We start from the raw sequence: 15815 nt of genomic DNA, 5'->3' as shown, positions 1-15815 counted from the left end.
CGGCTGAGCGGCCCTTCGCTCGCAGGTCCCAGAGCTTCGCGCCGCCCATCCCACTGGGCCGCGCGCCTCCTGTGGGAAATCCCGCGGATTACCAGCCTCCAGCCACGCAGGTTAGAATTACTGATCCCCAAACTGAAGAAATAAGTTTCATTCAAATGAAGTTGTTATAATTCAATTTGCACTACCTTCTTTTCTTTTTAACAAAAAGGATAAAATAACAGTTTTTTTTGTTTGTTTGTTTTTGCAAAGGAAATTCCAGCTCTTACCTTTCACGCAGCGTCTGTACCCAGTTTTTGTTTTAATCTAATCTAATTGGATTCTAACATTCTTTTCTTCTATAGACTTTAGGAGCTGCTTTAACTAATTCTAAACAGACTTTAAATAAAGTCTCTGAAACCATTTCATTGAGCAAGCTCCCCACAGACACAGGGAGACCCAGAATGTGAAGTTGAGAACTTGAAATCAAGTCTAATAAAATCAAGTCTAATAACATTCTTTTTTCAGTAATTCCCATAGTGCTTCTCTTTGTCTTTGGCAATCTGAACATAAGTATGTTATATATTGAAAGGTAAATGTACTAAAATTACTTCTATTGATCAAAACATATGAAGAAAGTAAAAAGGAAAGCCATAGAGTGGATTAAAATATTCCCAATACATTTATAACAGAGCTCTTATATCCAGAATATATAAAGAATTTGGAAAAATAATCAGCAGGCAGAAGATATCCCAACAGAGAGATACTGAAAATGCTTGAATAGGTACTTCATAAGAGTAGAGAGAGCCAAATGGCCAGAAAGGTGCTCAGCTTCGTCAGTAGCCAGGCAGTCAAGCAGTGTAAGGAGCTAGAATGGAGAAGACTCACCGCACCAGGTGTTGAAGACGAGAAACAACTGGAGCTCTGATACTCTGCAGGTGCGAGTGTGGTAAAGGTCTTTGGAAACCAGATTGGCAGTTTCTGCTAAAGTTGAATGCATATCCATCCTATGATGTGCACACCTAAGAAAAAAATGTGTGTCCTTGTGCATTAAGAGTATACAACATCGAATGACAGAACCAAGGCATAAAAGAATATATGGTTCCATTTATATAAACTTCAAACATAGGCAAAAATCTAAACTATAATGTTAAAGTCAGGATGTTAAATATATCTGGGGCAAAGGGAGTTGATAAGTGACTAGGTGACGGGTGTTTATGTTAATTTTTTGAGCTATACATTCATGTTTTATGTACATTTCCCTTTGTGTGTTTATTTTACAATTTTAAAATGTTTAGCAAAGTAAGAGAGTCTGCCCTGGATTCATATCACTTTGGTTCATATCCCAGTTTTGTTGCTTTCCAGCTGTGTAACTTTGGAAAATTTATTTAAAAGCTCTAGGCCTCAATTTCATATCTGTAATGTAAAGATAATAAACTTATTTTGTAAGAACTGTTGTAAAGATTAGGTAAATATTGGAGTTTTTGCTAAGGTATTAAGCACTTACAACAACAGCTGGCATACAGTAAGTTCTGACTCATTGCTGACTTCTGCTGTTGTTATTATTGTCGATACCATTGCCAGTTTATTTGATCAAAGGAACCTTAAGCTTCTCTTGGAATTATATTTATAAATCCATCATGGCTCTCCGCGTAGGTGAGTTTTTGTTATGGTCTCAGAAAAGTTTATTTTATTCACTGTCCATGTTGTTTCATAAATTAATCATTTTATAGATGATGTAGTTTACAATTGTAAGGAGAATTTTCTTTGCCATGTATTTTGTAATTGTACATGTAGTCTATATGTAGCCTAGAATGGCATAGGGTAGCTAATACTTGGTATGACTAATTGCTGCCAGGCTTGGTTCTAAGTGCTACAGGGGTTAGCACTTTTAATCGTGTGTAAAACCTGTGTTTTACACTGGTAGAAACTGAGAACAGGGATTCAAGATAGCTAGTGCATGGTCTGGGATTCAGGTTGGCCCCAGAGTCCACATTTACCCCACTACCCTATGCCAGGAAAGCTGCTCATTTTTTTTCTTTTTATTTGGTAACTGACTACTTTTCCTTAATCTGATTTTTAGTTAATTTTCTTTGATTTCTAAGAAGCCAGTTATATCATTTGCAAGTAATTATTTTTTTGTATACTATTCAATAATTCTTATTATTGCTTTGATTTTGACTTTCAGAGAAGTGCTTATAAAATTAATAGAATGGACAGTCTTCTGTTAGTCTAAATGAAAATGCCTCTGTTTTTTAAACCATTAAGAAACATTGACTATTAACTGGAGAGTGTTTTCTTTATGTTAAGGGTGTATTTTTAAAATTATTGAGTTTACCAAATGGGCTTTGATATATTTATTGTTTTGAAAATTAAAAAGTACATCCTTAATGTAAATTAGGGGTGGTTCTTAAGCTGTATCAAATGTCTTTGTGTATCTATGCAGATGATCACATGGCTTTTCTGTGTTGAATTGTTAATGTATTGAATTGTATTAATATATAGCCTAATATTGAAGCATCTTTGCATTCCTAGAATTTTTAACATGTTGAATTTTTTTGCTAAAATTTCTGTAAGAGTTTTGCATCTACAAGTACAAGTGAGATTGGTCTGCAGTACTCTACCGTTTTGTTGGGATTTGGAATCGGGTGAATTCTGGCTGTGCAAAGGGAATCTGGATGGTTTCTGTCCATTATATCCTGCATTGTAAAAATAATTTTTGAGTACATTTTCTGGTATGGCTGCTTAATATTATTTGCTAAATATCTCTTGGTTTTTTTTGTTTTGTTTAAGGTCTCAAATGTTTCTTCTTTTATACTAATTATGGATTAGTGTGGAAATCTTCAAACATAGACAAAAGTAGAGAGATTGGCATCACTTTGTTCCTCTCTTACCTCACTTTTTCTCAAGAGTAGTTTGAGCCTTGCTACTTAAAACATGACTTGAGGTTTAGCAGCGTGGATATTACCAGGGATTTTGTTACATATGAATGGATGTAATCATGTACACATAAGCACATGCATCACATCACCTTGCCATATTCTGTTGGTTACAGGCAAATCACAGGTTTTGGCCCCACCATTGCTTTAGATTTTAAACTGTCTTTGATGTTGTTCTGAGATGTTTAAATAAGTCTTTGAACTTTTAATTTGTTTTGAGTCCTGTAAGGGAGCTGCAAAGTCAAAGGGTATAAACTTTTTTAAGGCTTTGATGACTATTGTCTAATTGCTTTTCAGAAAACCAGTACCTCTTTGAGTTATGTGGTAAACAAATGGCAACATTGACAGTTCATAAATGTGCTCTTTCTGCCAACAAGAGATCATTAAATAATGAGAAGGCAGGAAAGAGGACAAGAATAATTAGAAGTTCTTATCATAAACAACATGAGTGATTGGTACCTGAAAGCCTGAAGGTTATTTGAATTAATTTTTGACAGTCTGAAACTATTTCGTCAACTTACTGTTCTTTACTAAATCGAATTCAATGTGTATTTATCAAGAAACTTTTGGGTGCCTAATAGTGTTAGATATTGTGAGTGAAAGAAGAGAAATAGGCCAGCATCTTTGCCTTTATAAGGCTGTTGGGAATCTTATTACTTTGTTTACACTTTTTTCATCTTTCTATAAAATATAACTTCAATTTATAGAAGTTCATGCTGCCTTTCACCTTACCTGGGTTCTCAATGGTTGAAGAGATTTGAAAGTTTTCCTAGGTGTAACTTTTACCAAGATAAAAACAAAGTTGGCTTTTCCTTTGTTTTAGCAACAACGCACTGTCTACAGACTGACTCTTGTTAAGGCGTGGAATGTGGATGAACTGCAAGCCTATGCTGAGCTGGTGTCTCTGGGGTGTCCTGACTTCATCGAAGTGAAGGTGAGCCCCTGCTGGCCGCTGCTGTGCACATTTCCTGTGATGCTTTGTTGACCATCCTAGAGTTAAAAATCTTTAAAACTCTACAGAAGGTCCCAGATGTTTTATTTATTCATTCAGAAATATTAATCAAGAATCTGGCACTGTTCTAGTCATTGGGGATAGTAGCAGTAAAGATTAACCATTTGTTCTCACAAAACTATTATTTCAGTGCTAGGCAATCAACACAAACTGAATAATTAAAAACTATATACAGTTGATCCTTGAACAGTGCGGAGTTAGGAGCACACTTGAAAATTTGTTTATAACTTTTGACTCCCCAAAAGCTTTTAATAACAAAGCCTTATTAATAACAAACAGTTGGTTAACATATATGTTATATGTGTTATATGCTGTATTCTTACAATAAAGTAAGCTCTAGGGAAGAAAATTTTATTAAGAAAATCATAAGGAAGAGAAAATACATTTATAGTATTTATTGAGAAAAATGCTCCTGTAAGTAAGTGGACCTGTGTAGTTTAAACCCATATTGTTCAAGGGTTAACTGTAGTAACATTAATATGCTGAGAAAGAAAAGTGTTGTAGTGAGTAATTGGTTGGTTTTAAAATAAATTTTTATTGTGAGAGACTTCAAACATATGCGAAGTAGAGACACTGGTCTAATGAAACCCATTCATCCGTCACCCAGATTCAGAAATTGACTCATGTTTCAGCTGTGTCCCTACCCATTTTCTCACTTTTATCGTATTATTTTGAAATGAACCCCCACATTATATCATTGATCCATAACTGTTTATATAACTCTCAAAGACATGCACTCATTTTAAATACTTATTCAGAAGACTGTTCTCATAACTAAATAACAATAATTTTTGAGTATTTGGAACATACAAGGTTTCAAACTGGACCAATTATTTCAACAGCATTTTTGAACCTGGATCCAAATCAGGGCCATTCCTTGTAAATGCAGTATTTTTCTCTTACATTTCTTTGAATCTAATTTCTCTTCATATGTTTTCCCCCCCTTGTAATGTATTTTGTTGAAGAAAATGATTATTTACCCTGGCTAGTTCCCTATATTATAGATTCTGCTGATTGTATTATCCTCTGCTTCCTATATTTCCTGTGGCTTGGTAGCTAGATCAAGAGAAGATTGATCATATTTGTGTGTGTGTGTTTGCATTTCAAGATTATTTCATTGGTGGTTTTGTATATTTTTTTTATTGTAGTGCAGGAAAGGGAGAGGTAGAGAAAGAGAGAGAAAGAGAGAAACACCCATATGAGAGAGCTACATCTGTTGGTTGCCTCCCATACATGCCCCTGATCAGGGATCAAACCCTCAACCTAGGTATGTGCCCCGACTGGACACTTGCAACCTTCTGGTGCACGGGACGATGCTCCAACCAACTGAGCCACACTGGCCAGGGCTTTGCCAGTGTTTCTTTGGGATGGATTCTTATACGTGGAATGATGTATCAGAGGGTAAATGCAGGTATTGTTTTGCTAGGTATTGTGGTTGGCTGTTCTAGATTTCATAAACTAGAAGGCTTTTCTAAGAAGATGACTTTTTCAAAGCTGATACCTAAATACTAAGAAGCAACACAACATGCAAAGGCTTGGGGTCAGAGCATCTGGCAGACGGCACAGGTAGTATACAGAGGTCCCACGTGATCTCCGTGGCAAGGTTGGAGTTGGTAGTGACAGCAGGTGAATCAGAGCGGTGGGCCGGGGCCAGACTCTGTTAGGCTTTTCAAGCAAGGATAAGAAAATTGGAGCTTATACTAGCTACAAGGCTACTGCTTAATCCAAGCAAGAGATGTGATGGTTGGGGAAAGTCATTGGTAATATGGTTGGAGAAGAGTGGCTGCACTTGGGATGCATTTTGGAAGGAAAACCAACAGAACATTTCGCTGGATGACAAGCAGGGAGTGAAGGAACAAAGGGGATTAAGAGCAGCACTGGGCTTTTAAGTTTAAACGATCGTGTGGATGTGGAACAGTCTGCTGAGATGGAAAGACCAGTGCACGGGGAGGTAAGTTTGGGAAGTAATTTCATGTGTTCTTTGTTAGCCTTACTACATTTGAGATATTTTTTAAATTTCCAAGTATAGGTTCAAATAGGCCATAGGTTATATAAGTTTGGAGGTCAGTGATAAGACAGGGCCGGCAGTAATGATTTGGGAGTCATCAGCATGAGATGGTAGTTAAAGCTATGGAGTGTTAAGAGGCAAATGGCTTTCTTAGACAACTAAGAACCCGTAGAATGAGAGAAAGTGACCCGAAAATGCTCCCAGTTTCTGAAAGCTCCACTCTTCAGTTTATGTTTATGAAGTTGAGTGTACTCTATGTTGTATCAGAGGGTACTTCAGAGTTTTACAGCTGTCTTTTAGTAAGTTCAGCTTTCTGTTACTGTCCTCTGGAGGGTTGGGAAGTGGGGATAGGTGGAAGAAATACTGCTGGCTGAGTGTGTGGCATTTCGTCGCTAGGCAGGTCAAAGACACTCTTTTCTTTGAAATTGCTCTTAATGACTCTAACAATACAGAGATGCAGACTACATCTGAAATGTATGTGTCGGCTTAAGTAAACCTTGCCAACGTCAGGGACTGGTGGTGTTTTAATTTATGATTTGGCTCTTACAGAATGCTGCCTCAGATTAGTTTGCAGTAGAACCCCTGTTACAAAGCAACTTGGCTGGGTCACATGTCACCTATTTTCATTTTCCTTCCTTTCTTTCCTTTCATGTTTTCTATAAGGAATGAGATACTTTGTAATCTGAAAAGAATCAACCAATAGTATTTTTTTTTTTTTAAAAAAAGATGGCTACTGTGTAAACAGCGTAATTATTTGATGGTTCATTTTTAGTTGGGCATACTAGGAACATAACTAGGAAATAGATAAAGCCTTGTGTCTGTAGCTGAGATGTTATAATGACATAGTTTCTTTCAAACAATACTTCCACTTTACTGTTTTATTCCTGCATTCAACAAATATTTTTGAGCTCTCTTCATGTGCCAGACTTGGTCAAAGCAAGGAGATACAAAATTTGATATGGATGTAGCATTTGGCAAATGGATATCTGTCATATTGAACAAGGCAAAGTCTATAAAAGTAATAGAGCTACATTGCAATATTTTATTTTAAAATTCTTGGAGAAATGTGTCATTTAATCATAATTTTAAAATGTCTTACTTAAATGATAGAATATAATGTAATAGAGAACAGCTTGTGTTGTATCAGGGGAAAGCACGGTGATGACCAGCTTGTTTCTTGTAGAGGACCTGCAGTATCACAGTCTGAGGAACTTGGGCCACTGGGGATTGGATTGATAGTGTTGTAATTAACCTAGTTATTAATAACAGGAAGGGGGCAAAGGGAAGGCTAAATATTATAGGCATGCCATTTGTGCAGCTTTGCCAGAAAGCTTCACACTCCCCAGGAAGCCACTGGCCCATTCCCTGCAGATCCCTGGGGGAAGGGATTGGACAGGGTGGCGGTGGGGGGGGAATAGATGCTGCCGGTAAAGTCTGGGTGAAATAGGGAAGGGACTTGTCAGTCACACCTGGAAACTGGTCTTTGGGCAGAGTAGGTGTGGCCACTGCAAGCGCATAGATTTGAGGTATTTAATCTTCTGAACAAAGAAGTTCGCTCTTTTGTTCTCTTGGCTCCTGGCTCTCTTGGCACTCTCTTGGCTCCCCTGCATTCACCCACATGGTCCACAGCCATGTGGACCCCACACAATGGACTAATAGACTATAGCTAGCCTAATGCTGTACTGGACCCAGTTCAAACAAGGAACGGAAACTCTGGGCCCTGGATCCCCAGCTGCACTTCTTCCAGGACTGGATTAAGGGAAATGGGACTTTGCAAACCCAGGGATGTAACTCAACGCAAATAAAAATTACTCATCCTCCTGTGTGAGTCTCAGAAAATTCTTTTTCTTGAGATATTGTAAGGACCAGACCCCCAGCACTCAGTGGGAGGAGGGATACTCCATTTCCACCAATAACAGAATCATGCTTTGTTAAATTCAGCTATCATTTGTGTAATGGGTTAATGAAGTATCTTCCTTTTAACTGAAGTAGGAGAAGGGATGTTCACAGCATAAAGTATGCTACTAAGAAGCAGAACAAGTTATAGAATATTTATTGCATTACATTTTAACTGTATATATTTAGCTATATTTATATAGGAAAATTATGGAAGGACATATGCCAGATTGTTAACAGTGTTCTGTTTGGTAGAAGGGGAAGGAAAGGCTCAATTTTTATACGCCTGTGTTGTGTTATTTCAGTGAGCATGTATTGCTTTTGTAATTTAGATGAATGAAATGAAACCAGTAAATGGAGAAGGCATGCTTTCCTCTTCAATAGGGCTAAACTATTTAATGTCTGAAAAGGCAACTTTTTGTTGTTGTTGTCTTATTAAAGTGAAATTTTTCTAAAAGAGGGGAGTTTTAAAAATAATAATAATTAACCCTCTCCAAAAAACAGTTGTTGAGAGCTAGCAATATGGCAGGCTAAGATAACCTTAAATTTCTCCAAAACCAAACACATAGAAGTCAATATGTTATGATAAACATGCTAATGAGAACAGCCCGCCTGTCTGGTCTGTAAGCGGATTCCTTAGGGGTTAGAAAAAGAGAGTGCCCTGGTGGTACTCCACAGTGCTGGCAGGAACAAGACTTGGGTTTAAAGGACAGAAGACTAGGCCCTTTTAACTTCAGTGACCTGGGACAAAATTTACCCACCGACACAGAATGGCACTTGGAGACTTATCCCTTTCCTATGCTGTTGCTAAAAAGAACATCTTCCAGGACCTAACCCTCAAAAGGAATAGTACTTAGGGTCACATAGCGGCTCTGAAGGTGGGAAGTTGATAGTACTCATTGGTCCTAGGCTAATTGTATGCCTGGCCTCTCTGCAGAAGCAAGCACAGTACTGTTCATATCCTTTGTCTGTATTTCCTGGACGTGTGTGTATGTGGGAGGTGCCGGAGCCCTTCATAGTCTGCACACACTGGCGTCTCAAGTGGGGAAGATGGGGGAGCACAGGTTTGATACCTCCCTGAAAGATACTGAGAGAGCTGGGACAGGTTACCGTGTCCTTCAGTCTCAACTTCCTAAAGGTTAAAATTAGAATAATAATAGCAATTTAATAGCTTTGTTTTTGAGAAATTCAATGGGGTAATGGGTATGCTTGGATTCAGTAAATGTTTAACTCACTTTCCATTAAGCATATTTATTTAAACTAAATCAATAGAAGCTATTTATTATATTGATTTTCTCTTTTCTTTCACTGCTAGTCTTGTAAAATATTTTTCTGTTATATCCTGTGTAAATTGACATGTATTTTAGCTTCGTTAGGCTTAAGTAGGCCTTTATTTGCTAACCTGAGAATCTTAACTATCTTTATTGGCTTGCTTATTTGTGAAAATGTGTTTCATGTTACAAACATCTGTCTCATTGAAAAACTTTCATAACACAATCTATTTATAAATGAAATACTGCCTTTGTATTCTCTGCTAGCATCACACCTTGAGAACAGTAAGTGCTCAGTACTTATTTGTTGTCAAATGATTTAAAACTCTCTTACCCTTAGCACTGTAACTGTCTACAGAGCTCTCAATCCTTGCACAATGCATCTTGCAAAAGAAATGTTTTAGCATAGCCTTTCTCTTTCTGCATGCAAAGAGAAGGGGTGGTACCAGTTGTTTCTGTACATAGCAGCACCTAACTAGTGTTCATTGGTTGGTTCAAAATCCTTAACCAGTAGAAAAATTCTGAGTAATAGGAATGAAATTTTATATTAGATTAGAAAAGAGTGCTGGGGTGTATTATTATAGAATAATTTGTTGCTTGATCTTTAGATCATTCAGCATAGATTGGTTGGGGGTTCCAGAGAAGAATAGGCTCAGAATTTAGACATATTATCCCAGTTATCTGGTAAGGGGTATGCACAAGATATGATGACATTGAGGTTAGATGAGGTAGGAGTTTCTGACTGGAGATTAAAGAGATGATGGGAGATTTAGCCAGGTAAAGACTGGATGCTGAGTAGGGCAGTTAATAAGAAGGCCTCAAAGCCATGCTGAGAAGCTTGGGCTGCTTTTTGGGGGGAGCTATTGAAGCATTTCAGGGTATAAGAATGGCATATTATGGGTATATTGCTGCAAAATGTCAGAAGGATATTTCTCGTCAAACTGTAGGAAACAAAAACAGTACCAGGAATCTTTAGACACCCAGCCAGTTTAATGAGAATAGCTAGCAAGCTCCCAAAATACTGCTCGCCCACAGACCTTGAATCCCCAGGTAAAATTTCCAAGTAGCCAGTGAAAGAAGAACTTACGGCCCCCATCTCCTATAGCAGAGCGATCTGTCAGAAAGGCGCCGATGTCATGGTGTGGGCTATGCTTTCCCCTGCTAACCTGAAGGTGCGCAACGGTCCTGTTCTTTAGGACTTCCTTTGGGTCCGCTTGTCACTCCTCAGCCTGGAGATTCTGGAGATTCTGGAGTGAGTGACTGCTTTTCAGTTGCCACATTGTACCCATCTGTTTTCTTTTTAAAAAAAGTAGGTTTAATATTTATTGTTGAAAGTATTACAGACCTCTCCGGTTCCCCCCTCCCCCCACTAACCCCCCCTGCTCCCCTCTAGGCCTTCCCACACTATCCTTTGTCCACGGGCTGTGCATATATGCATATAAATTCTTTGATTAATCTCTTCCTGCCCTCCCCTCCCCTCCCCTCCCTCTGAAATATGTCAGCCTGTTGCATGTTTCAATGTCTCTGGATCTGTTTTGTTCATCAATTTATTTTGTGCATTAGATTCCACATATGAGTGATGTTGTGTAATACTTGTCTTTCTCTGACTGGCTTATTTCCTTAGCATAATGCTCTCCATCCATTTGTTCGAGGTTGTTCTTTTTTCAAAGTTGTGAGGGGAGAAGAACCTGGTGCTGGTGATAAGTGGGGAGGGTGTGCAGTGCGGGGGCGGGATGAGAAGGTGGCACACAGACATGCTATGAGGGGAAATGAAGTGTTTTTAGACAGTTCAGGGCTAAGTGTGGCCAGGAAAAAAGTCAGGACAAGTCATTGATAGACTAGGGTTTGGAAGAAGCCAAAGCAGAGAGCACCGTAGAGTGAGACATTAGGAGCCACACTGAGTGAGGGCTCCGGGGTCCCGGAAAGTGACTCCCCAGACAAATGCACTGAAACCAGTCTGTGCCTGTAGCATTTCTGTCACAGTGAAGGCTCAGGCTCTGTGGGTGGTTCAGCAAATTACATGTACTGCCTACCTCAGAGGACTTTGTTTGGCTACAGTGAGAACTTTTATTTGAAAGGGCTTTGGAAAGTGCTATAAAGCATCATGCAAATGTATGAAGAAGTATTACATGAAGGCATAATAATGAACTGTGGCATTCATTCTTTAATTTCATTTCCAAGCCAAATCTCTCCTTAATATTTCAAGATTTATTATTGCTGAATAAGAAATATTAAAACATTCACCAAAGCCATTGTCATGAATATAAGATCTTATTTAAAAACCTCTGCTTCAATGAACTAACTTTTTAAATATTAAAAATAAATTCCTTTGAATTAACTACTCCATACATAGCTGTTCATATAATTCATATATCATAAACAGTATTTGAATTGAAGTAGAGTTTACTTTTATGACCGATTTTTATCTATCAAATCATTTTCATGGTTTTTATACATTTGGGTACGTTTAGCACAATTTTTCAGCCATGCTTTCTTAACGATTTTTTAAACTATTTGCTTTTTTAATTCACCAAGAACTCAGACTCAGTTTAATGAATTTAATAAATGATTGGGCTAATAGAGATTTTCTCATTTATTATAACTAAACTGGGTCACCTAAGGTTTATGTTCAGCAGAGGTCACCTTAGTTCATTAGACCAGCAATCCTTTCTGAACAGCCATCTGGAGCACAGTGTTTTGCAGAACTCATCTGAGTTTTCGGCCGAGTCCCAGCTCTGCCATCTGTAGGGTCAGGGTCACTCTGCAGTGTTCATTTGTGGGTTTTTTCATTTAATGTCATTCTACCCCCTTTAATATGTTGTGTGTCTGTGTCTATGTGTGAAAGAGAGAGTGCGTGAGAGACAGAAAGAGAGTAGTGTGAGTGGTGCACATTGTGTATCTCAGCATCCCCTATTTAGTGATAGCATATCTAGAGTATTCAAGCCATTTGTCAAGGAATTTTGATTCTGGGGTATTTGAATAGCTTACAAAGTTAAGATATCCATCATTATTAGAAAATTAATTTTTTATCATTATGTAATCTACCAAGTAGAGACGTAGCTATGAAACTTTTGGGTTTTATGTGAATGGGCTGTCAGGTAGAGTTCAAAAAGTTATCTCATTGAATAAGAATTTCTATAGAGGTGAGATACATGTAGGGATACTTAAATGTATTATGTATGTGTATCCACAGAAGTATTTCCTATTTGGCGTGATTCTGTGTGTGTGTGTGTATGTCTCTCTGTGTGTGTCTATGTGTGTCTGTGTGTATATGTCTGTGTGTGTATGTGTCTTTGTGTGTGTATCCATACACAAAATGCATTACAAAATGATATCCTTAAAGAATAATAATGGGATCCCTATCCAGCCTTTAACAGAAAGTTACCAGCCTCATATCTAAACTGTACTCTGGAGCCTGGCCAGGGTAGTACATGGTTGACCGTCGACCCATGAACCTGGAGATTGTGGTTTGATTCCAGGCCGGGACATATACCCAGGTTGTGGGCTCGATCCCCAATAGGGGGTGTGCAGGAGGCAGCTGATGATTCTGTGTCACCATTGATGATTCTATCTCCCTCCTCCCCTCCTCCCCTTCCCCTCCCCCCTCCCCTCCCCCTCCCTTTTTCTCACTCAATAAAAACACTGAAAAGAAAAGAAAATGTACTGGAAAATGGGAGCTAACTTTATTTTCCCAGTGAATAAATTGCTCAGTGAATTTTTATGGGTGTCAACTATGCCTGCAATATTATACTGGGGGACTATAATCCCTTGAGAATTAATCTATTATAGTACCCAAGTGAATCTGTGTTATTGGTTCAAATATATTATTGTGACTAGACAGCATAGATTGTGATATTACGTAAAGCACCAGCATAGTCATAGAGTGAAAAGAACATCAGTTGGCCCAGAAACTCCAGTGTTGTCCTTGTCACTAACTACTTGTATTAGCTCCTAAGCAAATTTTATCATCTTTGTCTCACTTTCTTCACTTTAAAATATAGATGGGATTGGATTGGATGACCTCTAGATGCCTTACTGGCTCTGAAACTTTCTCTCTGACACATTTGAGCAGGCCTGTAATTGTCTCTAACTATTGTAACATTTCCACAGGGTGTTACCTACTGTGGAGAGAATTCAGCAAGCAGTCTTACCATGGCCAACGTGCCCTGGCATGAGGAAGTGGTACGCTTTGTCCGTGAATTGGTGGATCTGATCCCCGACTATGAAGTTGCTTGTGAACACGAACATTCCAATTGCCTCCTGATTGCTCACAGGAAGGTAAGAGTAATCTGAATATTCATTCTTCTCCCACTCCTATCCTTATATCCCCTTTCTTCTCTTTCCTCTTTGTTTCCCCCTCACCTTATAATAGTGAGTATTGCTTGTTTGTTATCTTTACTAAAAGAGACATTTAAAAAACCCTAAATTCTGTCTGTTGAGCTCATAAAGTCTCCTTTTTGGGTGGAATTACTTCGTGTTTAGTCCTCATGTAGCCATTTGAAGTGCTTTCTGGATTATAATTGGTGAATGCTAACAAACAAAAGCAAAACCTCCTTGTAATAACCTCTGGTTCTTTCCCGGAATGACAAAGGAAAACTAAAAAGTAAACAACCTCTATGTGAGTGTTTCTGACTGTCAGAAGAAATATTGAGGTATTTATCACATTTTAGATCACTTTGAATCTTGGACCTCTGGAGAAATTTTTCTGAGATTTTGGTTCATGATTCTTATTTCCATTTTCCCCTTCATTGCTTTTATTAGGCAGAACCAGTGTGTGAATCCATTGTATTTTTAAGTAAATAATGCCTAGCAAATGAAAAATTCAGTTCTTCGTAGACCTGGGCCATTAAAATAAGAAGAAAAACTCTAATCAAGAGGCTAGTGTTAGAGTAGCTATTATAATACGTCCTTAGGGAAATATTTACACAAAAACAATGCAGCATCTGGAATTTGAATCAAAATAATACATGGTGAGGTAATGATGTGTGGATGGATTGAGGGCTGTTGAGGCTAGATGATGGATACATAGAGGTTCATATTACCCTGCCTAGTTTTTTTTTCAAATTCTCTATTAAAAATGCTTTTTAAAAAAAAAGTGGACATGGATGAACTCTAAAAACACCATACTAAGTGAAAAAAGCCAGACACAGAAAACCACATATTGTATCATTCCATTTATATGAAATGTTCAGAATAGGTAAACCCATAGAGATAGGAAGTAGACTGGTAGTTGCCAGAGGCTGGAGGAAGAACAGATTGGGAAGCTACTACTAACATCTATGGGGTTTCTTTTTGGGGTGATGAAAATGTTCTTGAATTATATGGTGGTGTTGGTTGTACAAATGTGTAACTATACTACTGAATTGAATTTTATGGTATGTGACTTATATCACCATAAAGGTAGATTAATACCAAAAAGTTAGTAAAAGTCAAGGGTAAGCGACTGTCATACTTATTTGGTGGTGATGAACTCCTTTAGCTTTTTTTTGGTCTGGAAAGCTCTTTATCTGTTCTATTCTAAATATCTGGTTGTGGGGCCTTGCTTTTTATCACTTCGAATGTTTTATGCCATTCTCTTCTGGCCTGCAAAGTTTTTGTTGAGAAATCATCTGACAGACTATAGGAGCTCCCTTGTATGTAACTAACTGCTTTTCTCTTGCTACTTTTAAGATTCTTTCTTTGTCTTTAACCTTTGGCATTTAAATTATGATGTGTCTTGGGATGGGCCTCTTTGAGTTCATCTTGTTTGGGACTCTCTCTCTGTTTCCTGGACTTGTGTATCTCTTTCCTTGGCTAGGTTAGGGAAGTTTTCCATCTTTATTTCTACAATTAGGTTTTCAATCCCTTGCACTTTTTGAGCTGCTGCCCCAGTTCTGGAGCTCAAGGGAACCCATCAGTGAGTAAGTCCAGTCCATGCACAGGCCCTTTAAGACCAGCAGTGCCTAGGTCTCCAGCAGCCCTCTGTTGCAGTCTTACTCGGTTGCGATCTCCACTGGTTTTCACTGCCAGAGGTTATTAGGACTTCTCTTCCCAGCCTGGATCCCTGGGCTTGGGAACCCTGTGTGGGGTTGGGACCCTTCACTCCTTAGGGGGGACCTCTGCAGCCTTGATACTCCTCCTGTTTCTTAACTACCACCACACGTGGGTGTGAGACCTGCCTGTTTCACATCTCTGCCCCTCCTACCAGTTGATGTGGAGGCTCCTTTATATCCTGAGGTACAGCACTTCTGTTCAGCTAGTCTCAGGTGGTTCTCAATGATGCTTGTTCTATAATTTTGATGTGGTTGTGGGAGGATGTAAGCACAGCTTTTACCTACTCTGCCATCTTGACCTGAAGTTTATTTAATAAAATATTTTTAAACATTTAAAGTAATAAATAACCTATTCTTCATTATTCTACTTAATAAAATATTCCTTGTGTGAAAGATAATAAAATAATGAGAACAAGACCCTTTGTAAAGAAGTTTGATTTGTTTGTAAAGGAGTTGGGCGCCCACAGAACTGTCTCATCTGGCCAACAAGGCCACTAATCCTTAGCATCCTGGCTTTATTTAGCCAAGGCTGTACCTTAGGGCGCCTGTGCTGTGCTTTTGAGATCATCCATGACCTTTTCAGTTTATAGTAGTATTGCATAGATTTGTCTCTTCCCTTACTGTTGGATTTGAGGAAGTTTTGAAGTGGGGTGACATGAAGCATGTTTAACCTCACACTTT

General features: G+C 38.4%; 1 protein-coding gene across 2 annotated transcripts in view; it reads left to right on the top strand.

The window, feature by feature from the left end:
* The window catches only part of LOC107546685 (S-adenosyl-L-methionine-dependent tRNA 4-demethylwyosine synthase TYW1), a 115645-nt gene that overhangs the window by 91011 nt on the left and 8819 nt on the right, over window positions 1-15815 (top strand). For both annotated transcript variants that reach the window (XM_016225138.2, XM_087815618.1), the window contains 2 exons: window positions 3739-3849; window positions 13213-13380. In XM_016225138.2, coding sequence (XP_016080624.2) covers window positions 3739-3849; window positions 13213-13380 — 279 coding nt within the window. The remainder of the gene's footprint in view (window positions 1-3738; window positions 3850-13212; window positions 13381-15815) is intronic.

This window comes from Miniopterus natalensis, chromosome 3 (assembly GCF_054644295.1).
Source record: "Miniopterus natalensis isolate mMinNat1 chromosome 3, mMinNat1.hap1, whole genome shotgun sequence".
NCBI lineage: Eukaryota > Metazoa > Chordata > Mammalia > Chiroptera > Miniopteridae > Miniopterus > Miniopterus natalensis.
Note: the sequence above shows the minus strand (reverse complement) of the source record. Positions and strands in the feature narration are given on the sequence as shown.